The sequence below is a fragment of the Pelmatolapia mariae genome, linkage group LG5, assembly GCF_036321145.2.
Source record: "Pelmatolapia mariae isolate MD_Pm_ZW linkage group LG5, Pm_UMD_F_2, whole genome shotgun sequence".
Lineage (NCBI taxonomy): Eukaryota > Metazoa > Chordata > Actinopteri > Cichliformes > Cichlidae > Pelmatolapia > Pelmatolapia mariae.
The window spans coordinates 29092719-29110759 of NC_086231.1; the positions used below are offsets into that span (position 1 = coordinate 29092719).

Below are 18041 nucleotides of genomic sequence, written 5' to 3' on the forward strand. Positions count from 1 at the left end.
GATTGCACTTTTTTACACTTTCACACCCCTACCTACCAGCTACAGATTTAAGTATCACTTAAATATGTATACATATATATTACCTAATTCTTTTTATAAAAGGTAATTATGCATGTTATGTATGTTATGTTTTTAGGCAGAGAGGTTTGTGTTTGAGGGGGTAGAGATCCCTCTTGTCCCCTCTTGCGCGGTATTCATCACTATGAATCCTGGTTATGCTGGCCGCACAGAACTGCCTGACAATCTCAAGGTTTGACATGATAACTCGAACTTAATTAATTGTGTCATTGTAACACTGAGGATAAGCTGATGAGGTTCAAAAAATGAGATCACATCTTCCACAGGCCCTGTTTCGTCCCGTGGCCATGATGGTCCCTAACTATGCAATGATAGCTGAGATCTCCCTATACTCATTTGGCTTCAGTGATGCCAAAGTTCTCTCCAACAAGATCACAACAACTTTCAAACTCTCCTCTGAACAGCTGAGCTCTCAGGTATGAACTCAGAGGACTCTCCATACCTCTTCATAGATGCTATAAATGGCAACACCAGTGTCATTTACAGCAGAAAACTGAAACGATTGTATTTTATACAGAATCTGCCACAGTTGGGAGTTGAGACACACTACTCTCTACCAGTGAGCATTTTTATCACTCATTGGTAGAGAGTCTTCAAATTTTCTGCTTTTTTCTGGTAATTTTTTGTGGTTTGTGTAGTTTTACTTTAATATTGATGTTGACGTTGTTTTTGTTGTTTACTAAATGATGAGAACAGCTAACTAAACTGCAATAAATCTGGTCAGTTTGAACAGAAATTTTATTTAAATTTATTAAATTTTATTAGTTTTTGACTTTGTAAAATTGGCAAATAAGACATTAAACTGTGTGTAGAGTCATAATGTTACAAAGAGTTGAACTCTGTGACCTTTGTGTTTTGTTCTGTGAAGGATCATTATGATTTTGGTATGAGAGCTGTTAAGACTGTGATCTCAGCTGCTGGAAACCTAAAAAGGGAAAATCCTAACATGAACGAGGTGCCATTATTTTTCTCTTGCGTGTATCTAGAAGTAGATTTGTGAGCTGTGAAAAATCTTTTGATTGCAAATTTAAAAATGATATTATTTTACAATCTGTCCTGTAGGAGCTGATTTGTCTTCGGGCCATTCAAGATGTCAATGTACCAAAGTTTTTACAGGACGACCTGAAGCTCTTCAGTGGCATCGTGTCTGATCTTTTTCCCAAGATAAAACAGGAGCCGATCAATTATGGCACACTGGAAGAGTCCATTCGTAATGTCTGCACTGCGAAGAACCTCAAAGATGTCGATGGTCAGTGTTTCTAAAAGTGTTTCTTTTGTCTTTATTTTTGAGTGAGTTAATAACAGAACTGGTGATCATTCCAGGGTATATTAACAAGTGTATTCAGCTGTATGAAACCACTGTGGTGAGACATGGCCTGATGTTGGTGGGACCTTCTGGATCAGGGAAAACCAAAGTGAGTCATTTTCATGTTGTTCTTGTGTTTAATGTTTTTGTGTTACTTTATCTTAATAAACACTGTTCATTTTAGTGTTATGAGATTCTAGGTGCAGCAATAACAGCTCTGAAGGACCAGCCCTCTGTGAGCGGTGGTGTCTACGAGGCTGTTCAAACATATGTCCTCAACCCAAAGTCAATTACCATGGGACAACTTTATGGAGAGTATGACCTGCTCACACATGAGTGGTAAGAATGCCCCTTCTGACATGATTTATAGAGGAGTTTAAAAAAAGGCACCAACATTTTGGCTTTTTTTCCACCCCTGTAGGACAGACGGTATCCTCTCGTGTCTTATTCGCCAAGGCGTAGCATCTATGGACCAGAAGAAAAAGTGGTACATGTTTGACGGGCCAGTGGATGCTGTGTGGATTGAGAACATGAACACTGTCCTGGATGACAACAAAAAGCTTTGTCTCAGCTCTGGCGAAATCATTAAGCTCACCGACGTAAGATGAAGGTTTCGTTTTCCCAACCTTGGGTTTTCAGTCAGTCTGTTATCTCTTCACCAATTTTGTTTTGCATCTTTCTCGAGTAGGTCATGACCATGATGTTTGAGGTGCAGGACCTGGCAGTTGCATCTCCGGCTACAGTGTCTCGCTGTGGTATGGTCTACTTGGAGCCAAGTATTCTGGGACTCACCCCTTTCACAGAGTGCTGGCTGAGGCAGATTCCTAAAGCCCTGAAACCATACAAAGAGATGCTCAGCTCTCTGTTTGACAGGTTTCTGCAGGTAAAAGAGTAGTCAACATAACTGAGACAGTACAATATTAAAGCTTCTGGCTGTTACAGTCTTTATAAAAACAATTTAATTCTCTGTATTTTATTTAGGACTCCATTACATTTGTCCGCACTTCAGTAAAGGAGGTCATCGCATCTCTGGACAGCAACCTCACCTGTAGTCTGCTTAAAATGATGGACTGCTTTTTCACTCCCTTCAATATTAAAGAGGTTTGTGTCAATCTTGGCTGTGTCAGAATGTCTCTTATAATACTCATGCTTCCCTCACAAGTCTTTCATTATTGTTTAGGGTGAAAGGCCACCACCTCAAGCGAAATTGGACCATCTAAAGGAGCTGATTGAGCCCTGGTTCTTTTTCTGTCTGGTGTGGAGTGTAGGAGCCACAGGAGATGCAGCTAGCTGCCAGCGCTTCAGTGCGTGGCTCAGAAACAAAATGGCAGAAGAGAGGGTCAGCTTATCATCTTTGCTTTGGCATCCCAGACACATTGAATATATATTAAGTATAATATACGTCCACTGGATAATTCTTGACAGCAGTTTATTTCAACATTGTAAATGTATTTCTCCTTCAGATCAACTTGTGTTTTCCAGAAGAAGGCTCAGTGTATGACTACAGACTTGATGATGGAATAAGGAATCAGGATGGTGACGATGACGATGAGGGAGGAAAAGTAAAAGAACAGAAATTTTTACATAAATGTTAGATGAAACTATCGATTCATTTTTTGCTGAGTCAGCCTTTTTTCTGTACTATAGGTCCAGTGGGTCAGCTGGATGAAGTATGCAGAGAGTGTAGTAATCACCCCAGAAACAAATTTTTCAGACATTATTGTTCCAACTGCAGACACAGTGAGAATGTCTTTCCTGTTGGATATGCTTTTAACCAACAAGAAACCTGTGAGTGCAGCTTCCTATGATTAAAGTAATTTTTAAGGTTTTCAATGGAAAGTTGAAACTGTTGAAAAGATTAAAACAGTTTAATCTGTTTAATGCGCATGTGTTTCCAGGTGCTCTGTATTGGGCCAACTGGCACAGGAAAGACCCTGACCATGTCAAACAAGTTGCTAAATAACATGCCCGCTGAATACATCACACACTTCCTCATGTTCTCTGCCCGCACTTCAGCCAGTCAGACTCAAGATTTCATTGACAGCAAAGTAGACAAAAGGTACCGAGATGTGTTCCAAATTAAACCAACGAGATATTTTCAGTAAGGCAACAATATCGCTGATCCTCGCCCTTTGATTGGTGCATGTGCTTGTGTGTCAGGTGGAAGGGTGTGTTTGGACCTCCAATAGGGAAGTACTTTGTCTTTTTCATCGATGACCTAAACATGCCCATGTTGGAGACCTATGGTGCTCAGCCTCCCATTGAACTGCTGAGGCAGTGGATGGACCACGGAGGCTGGTACGACAAGACTCAGACAGGTGAGAGCTTTCAGCCTATTTCATGTTCTTACTTTTACTGTTCCCAGGAATATTTCTGTATAAACATTTGAACCTTTTAGCTTCATTTTGTATTAATTGGCTGGTTTTACCATCTGAGGGCATTCTTACAACATTGATCGTTCATGTTCCAACACTAAAATTTGTTTTTTATTTCAATATTTTGGATCAGAAATGAAGCGTTCATAGTATTGAGGTTCTCTTTTTGTTTGTACACAGGGACTTTCAGGCAACTAGTGGATATCAATTTTGCCTGTGCCATGGGACCCCCAGGTGGAGGGCGAAACCCGATAACTCAGCGCTTCACACGCCACTTCAACTTCTTGTCCTTTACTGAACTGGATGATGCCAGCAAGAAAAACATTTTTTCTACCATTCTAGGAAGTTGGATGGGTAAGCAGGACTACCGAGTCCTACCACTGGGTTTGAATTTAAGACCACATGTTAATGTTATGTTAGTGAATGCAGGATAGATATTAGCCTAAAAACTTTCTGGCTCATTATTTGTTCTCTTTCATATGGAAATATGAGTAAAAAGGAACCAGGCAGTAAGTTTAGGGATACAGAAAATGGAAATGTTGCTTAATACTCAGTCAGTTTTATACTTGTGTTTCTTTAATACAAAAAGAACCAAAGTGTTTTTGAATTATGGTCAGGTAAAACAGCTCAATTGTTAAATGGAGGATTTTGGAAAAAAACAAACTTGGACCGATGCTTTGTGAAAGTCTTTCAATCTAATGCCTTTCTTTATTTCTCTGTGTGTCTCTCTATCTCTCTCTTTTTTTCCTATCAGCACCTGTACCAACAATCCAGCCACTGAATGAGTCTCTTGTAGATGCCACTATCCGAGTCTACTCCACCATTACCTCCCAGCTGCTCCCAACTCCAGCCAAATCCCATTACACTTTCAATCTCAGAGATCTATCCAAAGTCTTTCAGGGCATCCTCATGGCTGAAGCTAGAATGATAGAGGCAAGTCTGACATGATTAGTTATGTTGGTAGTTATGATTAAATAGTCATATTTATAACGTTGAATACATTGTAGGTCTATCCTTTCGTTTCCTAATGTCACATGACTTTACTCTTTACTGTAACCAATGAAATAAGTAACGTCATTACATTACAGCACTTTAAGATCGACCTGCAAAACTCAGACGACAGGACTGACAGATATGAGTGGAGCATTAATAACTCAATGGCAACTGCTGAGATTATTTTAAAATCCCAAGTCCAAAGTTAGCTTTTTTGTTTGTTTATTTTTGATTGTTTATTTTAGGATAAAGTACAGCTACTCCAGCTGTGGTACCACGAAAGCTGCCGGATTTTCCAGGACCGCCTGGTGTGTGATGAGGATAGAGAGTGGTTCAACGGGCTCCTGAAAGACTGCATTGAAGAATTTGACTGCTGCTTTGAAGAGGTTGTCCCCTGCCATCCTGTTTTGTACGGAGATTTCATGGATTCCAGAGCTGACCACAAAGGCTATAAACTCATAGATGACAAAGAGAAGGTGAGCGCTGTTACTCCAGCCTTAAAAATTGTTTCGGTGGGTGATTTTTTTTTTCTTTTCACTTTTTCAAGCAGCTGATTTATAATCATGGATGTTTTTCTGTTGGCCTCATTAATGTGTTTTTGTCCTTTCAGCAGAACTGATTTTAATATTGCTTTTCTTTATATGAAATTGTCTAGTTGGTAAAAGTAATGGAGGAGTACATGGAAGACTACAATCACATCAGCATGACCAAGATGAAGCTGGTGCTCTTTATGGATGCCATTGAGCACGTGTGTCGTATCAGGCGGATCTTGCGGCAGCCCCTAGGCAATGCCCTGCTCCTTGGAGTGGGTGGCAGTGGACGCCAGTCACTCACTAAGCTGGCCTCTTATATGTAAGATTCCTATCATTCTTATAGCTGAGATGTATTTGAGATGTAGATTCAGTAACATAAAACTATCAGCCTTTGGTTGCTTTTATTTTACATTAAAGTTTAATTGTTATAGAAACATGGAGAATGTGCTCCAATCATGTTGTGGCTCAGCTTTCACAAAGCATTTGTTCATACTCAGATCAGAATATGAGTGTTTCCAGATTGAGCTCTCTAAGAACTATGACCAAACTGAGTGGAGAGAAGATATTAAAAACATCATGTTCAAGGCAGGCCTCCAGAACCAGCAGATCACCTTCCTCTTTGTAGACACACAGGTATACTGCCGCACATTCTTACCATCTCATATTCTTGACTGTATAATAAGCTGATGAAACTACATGTGTGGATATGTACTTTTACTTCCTATGCAAAACCCGAGTCCATTTTTAAACTCACTGTTAAAAGTTAACTGTTAAATGTCCAATCACCAGATTAAGAGTGAGTTGTTCCTGGAGGATATCAACAGCATTTTGAATAGCGGTGATGTGCCCAACCTGTATGCATCAGATGAGCAGGAGCGTATCCTGATGGGAATGAAGCCAGTGGTGCTAGACCTGGGCCACCAGCCAACTAAAGCCAATCTCATGGCTGCCTACATCAGGAGAGTTCGCACCAATATTCACACTGTTCTCTGCATGAGGTTAGTAACGCTGAGTTTTAATGTGTAATCTCCCTTTCCTGCTGCTTATATTTCCATTCTTCATTTTTTCCACTACAGTCCCATTGGTGAGGTGTTTCGTGCACGACTGAGGCAGTTTCCTTCGCTGGTGACGTGTTGTACCATAGACTGGTTCAGCACTTGGCCAGAGGAGGCTCTCCTGGCTGTGGCCACATCATTTCTTAATGAGATACCTCAAGTAGAAGCAAACCCAACTGCCATGAGGGGACTGGTGAGAATCCTGGATTTTGTGTCTATGCATGTAGACAAAGCCAGGAAGCACTATGTTCAAAGTATAAGTAATAAAAATAAGAATTGTAGCAACCTTGGTGATAGCTTTCACACATTTAAACATGAGGCCAATTTGCCACTGGTGTTAAGTTTGAGAGTTAGCATTGTATGCTTTTCTTTTTCATGGGTTAATTGATCATTTATATTCCCTATATAGTCAGCATCCGTCTTTATGCTTTCATTTTTCACATTAAGGGTCAAATAAGGTTTTTTTTTAAAAAAAGCATCCTGCTCTGTTCTAAAAATCCTTCGTTATTTGCAACTATGCACTAAACTGTTCAGACCTAAGAGATAAAATGTTAGGGAAAATGTACAGTAAGCTGAAAAATGACTCTTAAACTGTTACGGGTTTGTGTTTTGCTGTGCCAAGAATCTGCATTTCTGCTTCTGCTGTTTGGATTTAGAGTAAATGCATTAATATACACAGTCATGGAGTTTGGATAGCATTTACAGCAGCAGGAACTTTTATGCTGAGGGGTAGGGGACTAAAAGCAGCTTCCAGGTCTCTACAACACAGTTTTATCCTTTGATTTTGTAAGGTGACACAAATAACTACACTAGTGACTATTTTTTTTCCTAACTGATTTCTTTTTTGTAGACAACAATGTGTGTGAGGATTCACCAGATGGTGGCCAGGAAGAGTGAACAGTACGTGGCTGAACTATCTCGACACAACTATGTCACACCTAAAAGCTACCTGGAACTGTTCAAAATCTTCTCAGATCTCATTAGACGCAAAAAACAAGAGCTGTCTGGTGCTCGACAACGCATGAACACTGGTCTGGAGAAGGCAAGGCATTGCATAATAACAAGAAAATTCATGGTTCACGGTTTAAATTCATGCGTTTAATGAGAAGTCTTAGTTAAATGTCTGTTATATGATGGTCCTGTAGCTTCTTAGCACTGCTGAAGGTGTGAGTAAAATGCAAGAGGAGCTGGAGACTATGAGACCTCTTTTGGAGGAGGCTGCTAAGGACACTAAAGTTACCATGGAGACCATTAAAGTAAGAAAACATTAATGTAGTTTTCTTGACCACAATACAGTCAGAGTTAGAGCAACCAAATCTGGGACCAGTTTCTTTTGTTCAGCATTTTTCCATATGTTCACATGGGGTGTGTATGCTTTGTACGTGTATGTTGAGGGTAATTCTTACTCTACATTACTAGAAAGACACAGTGGTTGCAGAGGAGACCCGTAGGTCAGTGCAAGAAGAGGAGGCAAAAGCTTCAGAGAAGGCCCGTGTTGCAGGAGCCATTGCAGCAGATGCTCAGAGAGACTTAGACGAAGCTCTGCCAGCCTTGGATGCTGCCCTGGCCAGCCTCAAGTCACTCAACAAGAATGATGTCACTGAGGTCAGGGATTTTGATAATGACTGGCTAAGATATTTTTCACATATCAGATATGTGCAGATGTACAGTATCAGTATCTTTTTAGTTGTTTTTTGTTTGGGGGTTTATATAGGTGCGAGCCATGCAGCGACCTCCTCAAGGTGTAAAGCTGGTTATTGAAGCAGTGTGCATTATGAAAGGCATCAAACCCAAAAAGGTACCTGGGGAGAAACCTGGCACCAAGGTTGATGACTACTGGGAGCCTGGGAAGGGTCTGCTCCAGGACCCTGGAAAGTTTCTGGAAAGTCTCTTCAAATATGATAAGGTATAGCATGTATTGATGAAAACATTATTGTTGTCTTTCTCAGGTTTGAGTTTATGCTTCAAGTTTCAGTGTTTGATGTTTGCAGTGTATTAAAAGCAGCATTTTCTGCCTCCTATACTGCAGGATAACATCCCAGAGAATGTGATCAGCTTAATCCAGCCATATATAGATAATGAGGAATTTCAGCCAGCTTCCATTGCCAAGATTTCCAAAGCTTGCACTTCCATTTGCCAGTGGGTGCGAGCCATGCATGCATATAACTTTGTGGCGAAGGCTGTGGAACCTAAAAGGGTAAAACTGTGTTAATTATCTATGTGTGACATACAATAGATATAGTAATATGTCTTTCAGATAACAGAGTCATCAAAACAGTAAATGTGTGAATTTGCATGCAGATAGCTCTCCAGGCAGCCCAAGAGGACTTAGCAGAAACCCAGCGAAATCTGGATAAAGCTGAAGAGAAACTGGTAGGAGTGGAAGCTGGGATTGCCACTTTGCAGGCCAAGTACCAGGACTGCCTAGCTAAGAAGGACGAGCTGGACAACAAGTATCAACTGTGTGAGGCTCGTCTCGTCCGAGCAGACAAGGTCAGACACCCGGGAGAAAAAATTGGCATTACAGCTACAACCCACATGGCCAAATCAAGCAGTTAGAAACAACACATTAACTTATATAGTAATGCAATTGTTTCAGTCTATATACTAAACTGTTTGGAACATATACATAAAAAATGAAAAAATACCCCCCCACCCCCCCCCCACCCCCCAAAAAAACAACAGAAAGCAGAAAAATTTACAGTACCAGTTACTATGTGTCCTTAAATGTTAGTCTTTTTTCATATTTTCCAGCTTATTGGTGGATTGGCAGATGAAAAAGTGCGTTGGAAGGAGACAGTACAACATTTGGATTACATGATCAGTAACGTAGCCGGTGACATGCTTCTGTCTGCAGGATATGTTGCATACTTGGGACCCTTCACTGTAAGTTTATCATAATAAAATGTTGCACTGTATCTGTCTATATTCCTCATTTTAGCATGTCTCCATCTGGTCCTCTTCCACAATACAATATATATGCAGTTATCACTGAAGCATAATTTGTGTGTTGATTATTTTTGTTTTTTTCTTTTTTTTTAGGGAGAGTACCGAGCAGCCATGGCTAAAGAATTGCTGAAAGGTTTCAAAGAGCTGGGTGTTCCACACACTGATGAACCCAACCTGGTCAGCACTCTGGGAGATCCAGTGAACATCCGCACCTGGCAGGTTGGAGGCAATTTATTTGTTGTCCTTCAGGATAAAAAGCCGATCACGACAGATTACTGTAAAATGAGACTGTCTTTGCTATCAAATTCTGTCTTTGATTTCGTATAGGATTGGCTTATTTTGTTTTTTCACCCTTTCTGGGTTAATTTGACTTTTTATTGTGTTAATGTTATTTTTTATTTCTGTGTGCCTATAGATAGCAGGCTTGCCCAAGGATAACCTTTCTGTGGAGAATGGTGTGATTTCTCAGTACTCTTTGCGCTGGGCCCTCTTCATTGATCCTCAGGGACAAGCAAACACATGGATCAAAAACATGGTGAAGTCAAACTGTGCTGATTATGTCAAAACTTGAGAGAAGAAAAAGAGCAGTATTTGGATATACACTGCGCAAAAAAGATAAAGGAACACTTTAACATGCATTTAACTATACAGATACTTACTTGGGATTGTGTTAGGAATTACAGGATGCCACATTGTTTGATGGAAATGAAAATTATCGACCTACAGAAGGCTGAAAAGATGAGAAGGGGAAGATGTCAGTGGCCTCTACCTGTAAAATTATTGCTGTTTTTGCCTCATTGCCCCTCCAGTGTACCTGTTGTTAGTGTCATTAACACCAAAGCAGCTGAAACTGATTAATGACCCCAACTGCTACTTAACTGACCACATCAAGTTTAACTATCTTGATATACTCTGATTAAAAAGTGTTCCTTTATTTTATTTTATTTTTTTGAATGTGATATGTAATTATGTGATCAAGCGTTGGTATCATAAAGTTTCTAGTGCACATAATTAATATGTTAACAACAACAACATCACAGGTACCTGCAGTGATGTGTAACAAACTCTGGACATATTATTAACACATACATGCTTAAATAGTTTTTTGAATTACTGCTTACTCATAAATGTTTCCTATGGTCACCCAGGAAAGGGACAGTGGGTTGGAGGTTGTGAAACTCAGTGACCGGGACTTCCTGCGCAGGCTTGAGAATGCAATCCGCTTCGGTAAACCCTGCCTCTTAGAGAATGTGGGGGAAGAACTAGATCCTGCTCTAGAACCTGTCCTGTTACAACAGGTGATTACTCGCACACCTGCTGCAAACAAATGGTTCTTTTTATTTCAGTGTTATTCACATTTCTAACACACCACTATGTTTATCTCACACCTATTAAGACTTTTAAGCAGCAAGGCCATACTTTACTGAAACTGGGCGATTCACTCATCGACTACCACGAGTCTTTCAAGATGTACCTCACAACCAAGCTGCCCAACCCACACTACTCTCCAGAGTTTTCTGCCAAAGTCACACTCATAAACTTCACCCTGTCACCCAGGTAACACACATTTTAATTTTAGTATCTGCTGTGATTATAATTTATTTAGTCCATCACTGAAAAGATTGGCAGGATGTTAAAATGTAATTGCTTGGACATTGTCCTGACTCCTGCAAACCTGTTTCTGTTAGTGATACTTACTCATACCGTCTGAATTTGTGGGACTGTGCATTCTATTTATATTCAGTGGTCTACAAGACCAGTTGTTGGGAATAGTGGTGGCTAAAGAGCAGCAAGACTTGGAGGTTGCAAAGAACCAGCTAATCACCAGCAATGCCAAGATGAAGCAGGAGCTGAAAGAAATTGAGGATGAGATACTGTTCCGACTCAGCTCCACAGAGGGCAACCCTGTGGACAATGAGGAGCTCATCCGAGTGTTGGAGGCTTCGAAGATCAAAGCTGGAGAGATCAAGGTCAGGCAGTGGAAAAGTTTTTGTCTAACATCATATATCGGGGAAGTGTTTAAATAATTTTTTTACACCCTAGTTCATAAAATGTTGGTGATGCATCATTAAACTTTTAAGCCACATTTGCTCTGTTTTCGATTTCTGGGTTTCTGGCAGGCTAAAGTGAAGGCAGCAGAAAAGACGGAGAAGGACATTGATGCCGCCCGTCTGGAGTATGTCCCTGTGGCTGTGCGTGCACAGATCCTCTTCTTCTGCGTGTCAGATCTGTCCAATGTTGACCCAATGTACCAGTACTCTCTGGAGTGGTTCCTGGGAATCTTTTTGTCTGGTATTGCCAACTCTAGAAGTGCAGGTAGTCAGCAAGATTATACACTGAACTATATATGTAAAGATAACAAAATCACAAGAACTGCTTTATGATGTACATATATGAAAACCAGATGTGAACAATGTTATGGTAGCACCTTTTTTCTTGACATGTTTCACACAGACACAGTGGAGGAGAGAATCTGGAACATCAATGAATATTTCACCTTCAGCCTGTATGGTAATATATGTCGCAGCTTGTTTGAGAAACACAAACTGATGTTTGCCTTTCTCCTGTGCGCTCGCATCATGATGAACGACAACAAGATTGACATGGTGAGTAACGGCAAGAAGGGGATCTGTCATCTTCTTTAAGCAGCCTAAATACATGTGATGAAGCTGCGTCGCCTCCTTTTGGCAGGTCGAGTGGCGCTACCTGTTGTCTGGAGGAATGCCTGTCCAACAGCTGGCCAACCCAGCAGTAAGCTGGCTGTCAGAACGTGCCTGGCAGGACATTTTAGGCCTCAGCACTCTGGAAAAATTTTCTAACCTGGCGCAAAGCTTCCCTGAACATCTGGAGGGCTTCAAGAAAATTTTTGACAGTAGCCAGCCTCACAGGCATGTAAAGCCAAACACTGTGCTAACACATTCACACTTTGCACCTTCATTTGTACGTTGCAGAAGCTGTGAGTGTCTAACAAGCTGTGCTTGTGTCTGTATAATCGCCTAAAGGGAGCCCCTCCCAGGAGCGTGGGACGTCATCCTGGACTCTTTCCAGAAGCTGCTGGTCCTGCGCTGTCTAAGGGCTGACTGCCTCATTCAAGGCCTGCAGGACTTTGTTGCTGCTGAGTTAGGACAGCGCTTCATAGAGCCTCAGGTAAAGTACTTCTCCCTTCTTAAAATGCATAGTAAATCTCAGTTGTGTGCAGTAACATGACACTATGACACTGTATGTGATAACATCATTTATGGCTTATTTCTCTTTCCATCTTTCTGCAGACATCAGACCTGTCTGTCGTCTTCACAGAGTCATCTTCCTCCACTCCCCTGATCTTTGTTCTGTCCCCTGGCACCGACCCTGCTGCTGACCTCTACAAATTTGCTGATGTCATGCAGTTCTCCAAGAAAATGAGCGCCATCTCTCTTGGCCAAGGCCAGGTCAGTTTTAGAAGGGGGGCCTGGGAATTCTCACTCTCTCTCACACATGCACTCTCTGACTCACAGGGATCTGCTGTAAATCACATTTTCACTGAACCAGGCCACTGTCGTTTGTCTTGGTGAGAATGAGAATGAGAGCACCTCTGTGCTAATTGTTTTCACTATTTATGACCATTCCAGGACAATGTACTCCAGGGGCCATAAATGAGCTTAAGAAGATTGAATGATAAATGCAGACTCAGTGTCCAAAAACCTTAAACCGTGCTGGCAACATTCTTCTAGCAGCACACTTTAGCCGTTCAATAGACATTAGCATCACATTACTCTAACGTGAATTAGAATCTTGGCTCGTGTCAGGCTTTTTGTATCCCCCCTTCTCAATTTCTGTCTGCATTCAACTGAGTGCCCAAAACCTTTCAGCTGTAGGGAGATGCACTGAGGCCCACAGTCAAAATATTATTTATGAGACCAGCTTCTCCAATAATGATTAAACCTATCAGAAATGCTGTCATTTGTGTGATTCAGGGCCCCTGGGCTGAGAGTCTGATGCACGATGCCATGGAAAGAGGTCACTGGGTTTTTTTCCAGAACTGTCATCTGGCACCCAGCTGGATGCCTACCCTGGAGAGACTTATTGAAAACATCAACCCACTAAAGGTGACAACAAGAGGACACAAATATAAACCAGAAGCAAAACAGATCCTCAGTGTGTATATGTTAGACTAGCCAAGGACACAGAGCTTTTTCATCCTTTATATTCCAAGGGAAAAATCTGTCTCTTTTCCTGTACAGGTGCACGAGAACTTCCGCCTGTGGCTCACAAGTCTTCCCAGCAATAAGTTCCCGGTGTCTGTTCTGCAGAATGGTTCCAAGATGACCATTGAACCTCCAAGGGGCATCAAGGCCAACCTACAGAAAACCTACATGAGGCTCACTAATGATTTTCTCTCCTCTTCCACCAAGGTCTGTCTCAAGTACTTCTCAGTGTCTCTGATTGGTTTCCCATATTTAGCTCCTGCTTGGTTTGACAGCATATAGTAAAGTCTTCTCAAACCAGTGCGTAGATTTGCTATGGATGGTTCCTCTCCTCTTCTTTCTTGTCTAGAAAGCAGACTTTAAGTCTTTGCTGCTGTCTCTCTGCCTGTTCCATGGAATTGCTTTGGAGAGACGAAAGTTTGGCCCTTTGGGCTTCAACATTCCCTATGAGTTCACTGATGGCGACCTGAACATCTGTATCAGCCAGCTCAAAATGTTCCTGGATGAGTACCAGGACATCCCATACAAGGTGGAGGCAACACTTCTGTCTCTGTTTCATTACCTATTTGAAGATGATGTTTCAAATTGCTCCTACTTATACATACTGTTTCTTACAGATAGTTGATGTATAAGCTATAAGCAGAAACACAGGCCATCTAGGAAAGACACCTGTGTTCTGGTTTTCGGTAGAGATTATGTGTGTGCATCTGCCTGTGCCGAGCATGTTCATTTGTCTGTCTCCCATTGCTGTCCTCCACCTGTCCAGGTTCTAAAATACACTGCAGGGGAGATAAATTATGGTGGCCGTGTGACAGATGACTGGGACAGACGATGTCTGCTCAGTGTGCTGGAGGACTTCTATTGTCCTGCTGTTCTCAGTAGTGATCATGTCTACTCTGCATCTGGAGTCTACCGGCAAATAGACACAAAACTGGATATCAAGGTTAGATAAACTCAGAACTCTCTGTTTACTATACATAATTTTGAGTTTATAACAGGCTATTGATTGTGAGACAAGCAAAGTATAAAAGGCAAGTGTGTGCCTTATCAAACTTAAATAGGGGCATATGTTTTTTTAAAAAGCAGAAAAGAGTCATGCTATATGCATTTTTTGGAAGTAAGGCTGAGTTAGCCAAGCCTGGGGGGAAACATCAGTCATGTAAAACACCATGAGTCACACAGCCATCAAATATAAATCAGTCATAGAGAACAAAAGTTTCCACAGCTCAGAGAAGTTAAACTATCACAGGAGTTACTGTGCTGCAATGCCACAGTGTGTTTCCCTTTGTGTGAGTTTGTTCTTTAACAAGTTCACAACAATAGAAACTGTTTTCTCTCTTCTTGCTGCCATTCACAAACAAGGAAATATAACAAGAGAGGCTGTGAGTATTTGCCTGCAGTAACACAGATTGCAGAAAAGCCTGAAAGCCTGTGATTTAAGCTTAGACAAAAAATGCAGTCCAATCAAGACATTTTGTTAAAAATGCTGTAAAATGTTAACTCTGATTATGTCAAACACTGACTGCTTGACTGACTTGCTGTCATGGCAATTGTGACCCTAGGGTTATTTGGCATACATTCGTGGTTTGCCCATCAATGACACACCTGAGATCTTTGGTCTCCATGACAACGCTAACATCAGCTTTGCTCAGAATGAGGCCTTTGCCTTGTTAGACGCTGTGGTTCGTCTCCAGCCCCGAGCTACATCTGCTGGGGGCAAAACTCTTGAGGAGGTACCGATACAGATTCATTTGTCTTTAGATGTCTTTATTATTACTACTAGCATCATGTTATTGATTGCTTAATAATTCAATGTAGCACTAATTGTTATTGATTGCTTTGTAATTAAATAGAGTTTGAGAGGTGCGGGGCATGTGATGTGCTGTCTGTGATCTGTGTTTCTTTCTGTGCTACAGATAGTGGAGGAGATAGTGGCAGGCATCGTTGAAAAGATCCCTCCTCCTTTTGACGTTGAAGAAGTGATGGAAAAATACCCGGTGCTCTATGAGGAGTCCATGAACACTGTGCTCATCCAGGAGGTCATCAGGTAACATTAGGCTGTACTATTAAACAATTAATTACATGGTTAAAAAAAATGTCATTCCACTCTGATCTTCATTATAAGAGCAGAGTGGAATGGCAAAAAGGGTTTTAAAAGAAACACCACTCAACTAGATATCAATAACTATGTAATCATACTTGTGTATGAGCTGATGTAGCTGGCGTCAGAAATTTGTCCAGAGTGAGTCTGGAGGCTGAAGGTCCCAGAATCCGACTTAGTATCTCCTGAGTCATTCGTATTGATCAACAAACTTTTTTTTTTTATATATAGAGTAGAAATATTTTGTCGATTAAGTGAAGGTTTTTTGTTATCATGAAGAAATCTGAGGAGGAATGAAACATACAGGGTCATTTCATCATCCCTCTGCAAGGTGAATGCTTATCTGGTTTTGTGGAGCTATGCACAAAAAGAAATTTTTGCACATTAATCAACCTGATCTGGGAGTGTCTCATTACCTCACACATATTAGTAGATTTCTGGTATGTCATGCCCTGAAAATTGCGTTTTACTCAAACTGTGGGCATGTGGTTATTAGTGCTTTAGTAACTTGTAATTATGTTTTTTTTTTTATCTTTCAGATATAACAAGCTGCTGGAGGTCATCTCTCTGAGTCTCAGAGATATTGTGAAGGCTTTGAAAGGTTCAGTGGTGATGTCATCAGCGCTCGAGCTTATGGCCCGCAGCTTATTCAACAATGCAGTGCCTGATATGTGGAAAGCCAAGGCAAGGCACACACAGCTGTTACTTTACATGTGACTCACTTTGTAGCAGGGGCTGCACATGTGAATGTATTCTTTTTTTTCTCTCTGTTGTTATCCTTTTTTTTTTTCTTCAAATTTTTGTATCACTAGATTGTGCACACTTGTGACTTGAATATTTGAAATGCCATTTCACTGAGCAGAAAATCAAATAAACTTTTGGTGACATTTCTGTTCTCCTCCTAAAATGTAATAATGTGCTTTCTGTGAATGCACAGAGCATACAACCAATACAACAGTTTGCCTCCACTGTTCTCGTTCTTCAGGCCTACCCGTCTCTGAAGCCTCTGGCCTCCTGGGTGTCAGACCTGCTTCAGAGGATCAATTTCCTACAGAGATGGATCTCTAACGGCATTCCACCTGCATTCTGGATTAGCGGCTTCTTTTTCCCGCAGGCTTTTCTCACCGGAACCCTCCAGAATTATGCCCGTCGCTCTGGCACCTCAATTGACACGATTGGATTTGACTTTGAGGTCAGACCGTAGGCTGCCTCACTAGCAGCAATGTTTTAAAGAACAGCCTTACAGATTTAAAAATTGCTTCGTATCTGTATGTATATAAAGTGCTACATTCATAATGACTTTGACCCCCCCACCCCAGCCCCAACCCAGGTTTTCACTGGTCTTGACCTACTTTTTTGTGATGATTTATCCTTCAGGTATTAGTGAAGTCAGTGTCAGAGATTACAGAAATACCAGACACAGGCTGCTACATTCACGGTCTATTCCTGGAGGGGGCTCGCTGGGATAACAAAGCAGGTCAGCTCGCAGAGTCCAGACCCAAGGAGCTCTACACGCAAATGGCCATCATCTGGCTGATCCCCAAACCCAACCGAAAACCTCCAGCCTCAGGGATCTATGTATGCCCTATCTACAAGACACTCACACGAGCTGGTCAGTATATAGAGGAGTGATATAGATTAGTATAGAGATTATAAGAGATAATATAGATTAGTTACAGCTTTTTGTAAATTTGTGGGGAAAAAACAAAAGAAAAGTCCATGTTTGTGAAACTCTGGCTCAGGTTATGATCTGTAGTCAGTAGGTGTGCCGTCATATGTTTGTGCGTATCTCTGTTTGCTGGTTTTATTACTCACCCAAAATAGACTCCAGTGAGGGTCCAATTTCATGAAGCATCTGAAAGTGCTGAAAGTGCAGCTCAGTTTTTTCCACTCACAGCGCAATGCCAACGTCTTGGCACCTTAGGCTGCTCACAAATCCTTCCCTCAGTGTAGCAATGAAAAAACAGTAGTTTAAAACACTTTTGTCTTTAAGTCACTGAAGTGCTCTATGTGCTTTTGCAGGGACTCTGTCCACCACCGGCCACTCTACCAACTATGTGATATCGTTGGAGCTGCCAACACGTCACACTCAGAGGCACTGGATCAAACGGGGTGTTGCACTCATCTGTGCACTGGACTACTGAGCAAATGCACACTTTTACACGCACTTGCAAAACCACATGCAGAGAAAAAACACCCTGCCATGACGAAGATCAAATAAAACCGAGGTTTCTATGTGCACCCTGTGGAACGAGAAATTAGTTATATTAGTTATTATTAGTTATTGTTATTAGTTACTGGTTATCTTCTTTAATCTGTCTAATAAACTGTTCACAAGCAATATCCTCTGTGTTTATTTACCATCACTAAAATCACTTGGTAATTGGATCCTTTTTTTGTGTGTATTTTCTGCACAGCCAAATATACAACCGTTATTACCACTGACTAGTTTCACCTCCCCACAGCG

At 41.2% G+C, this 18041-nt stretch overlaps 1 protein-coding gene across 1 annotated transcript in view; it reads left to right on the plus strand.

The window, feature by feature from the left end:
* dnah1 (dynein, axonemal, heavy chain 1) overlaps positions 1-17897 on the plus strand; it is a 30187-nt gene extending 12290 nt beyond the window's left edge. Inside the window, exons 31-78 of the mRNA XM_063475015.1 lie at positions 137-250; positions 345-494; positions 947-1033; positions 1141-1327; positions 1402-1493; positions 1569-1723; positions 1806-1983; positions 2073-2267; positions 2366-2485; positions 2565-2723; positions 2848-2946; positions 3032-3172; positions 3283-3443; positions 3545-3702; positions 3940-4113; positions 4514-4692; positions 4998-5228; positions 5408-5604; positions 5783-5918; positions 6075-6283; positions 6362-6533; positions 7191-7382; positions 7486-7596; positions 7760-7945; positions 8055-8246; positions 8370-8537; positions 8642-8833; positions 9095-9226; positions 9383-9508; positions 9705-9824; positions 10438-10587; positions 10686-10846; positions 11034-11259; positions 11410-11605; positions 11744-11895; positions 11981-12177; positions 12292-12436; positions 12559-12717; positions 13243-13374; positions 13510-13684; positions 13827-14002; positions 14240-14416; positions 15036-15206; positions 15390-15520; positions 16114-16258; positions 16560-16766; positions 16952-17186; positions 17597-17897. Coding sequence (XP_063331085.1) covers positions 137-250; positions 345-494; positions 947-1033; positions 1141-1327; positions 1402-1493; positions 1569-1723; positions 1806-1983; positions 2073-2267; positions 2366-2485; positions 2565-2723; positions 2848-2946; positions 3032-3172; positions 3283-3443; positions 3545-3702; positions 3940-4113; positions 4514-4692; positions 4998-5228; positions 5408-5604; positions 5783-5918; positions 6075-6283; positions 6362-6533; positions 7191-7382; positions 7486-7596; positions 7760-7945; positions 8055-8246; positions 8370-8537; positions 8642-8833; positions 9095-9226; positions 9383-9508; positions 9705-9824; positions 10438-10587; positions 10686-10846; positions 11034-11259; positions 11410-11605; positions 11744-11895; positions 11981-12177; positions 12292-12436; positions 12559-12717; positions 13243-13374; positions 13510-13684; positions 13827-14002; positions 14240-14416; positions 15036-15206; positions 15390-15520; positions 16114-16258; positions 16560-16766; positions 16952-17186; positions 17597-17718 — 7770 coding nt within the window. The 3' untranslated portion in view covers positions 17719-17897. The remainder of the gene's footprint in view (positions 1-136; positions 251-344; positions 495-946; positions 1034-1140; positions 1328-1401; positions 1494-1568; positions 1724-1805; positions 1984-2072; positions 2268-2365; positions 2486-2564; positions 2724-2847; positions 2947-3031; positions 3173-3282; positions 3444-3544; positions 3703-3939; positions 4114-4513; positions 4693-4997; positions 5229-5407; positions 5605-5782; positions 5919-6074; positions 6284-6361; positions 6534-7190; positions 7383-7485; positions 7597-7759; positions 7946-8054; positions 8247-8369; positions 8538-8641; positions 8834-9094; positions 9227-9382; positions 9509-9704; positions 9825-10437; positions 10588-10685; positions 10847-11033; positions 11260-11409; positions 11606-11743; positions 11896-11980; positions 12178-12291; positions 12437-12558; positions 12718-13242; positions 13375-13509; positions 13685-13826; positions 14003-14239; positions 14417-15035; positions 15207-15389; positions 15521-16113; positions 16259-16559; positions 16767-16951; positions 17187-17596) is intronic.
* Positions 17898-18041: the final 144 nt, after the last annotated feature.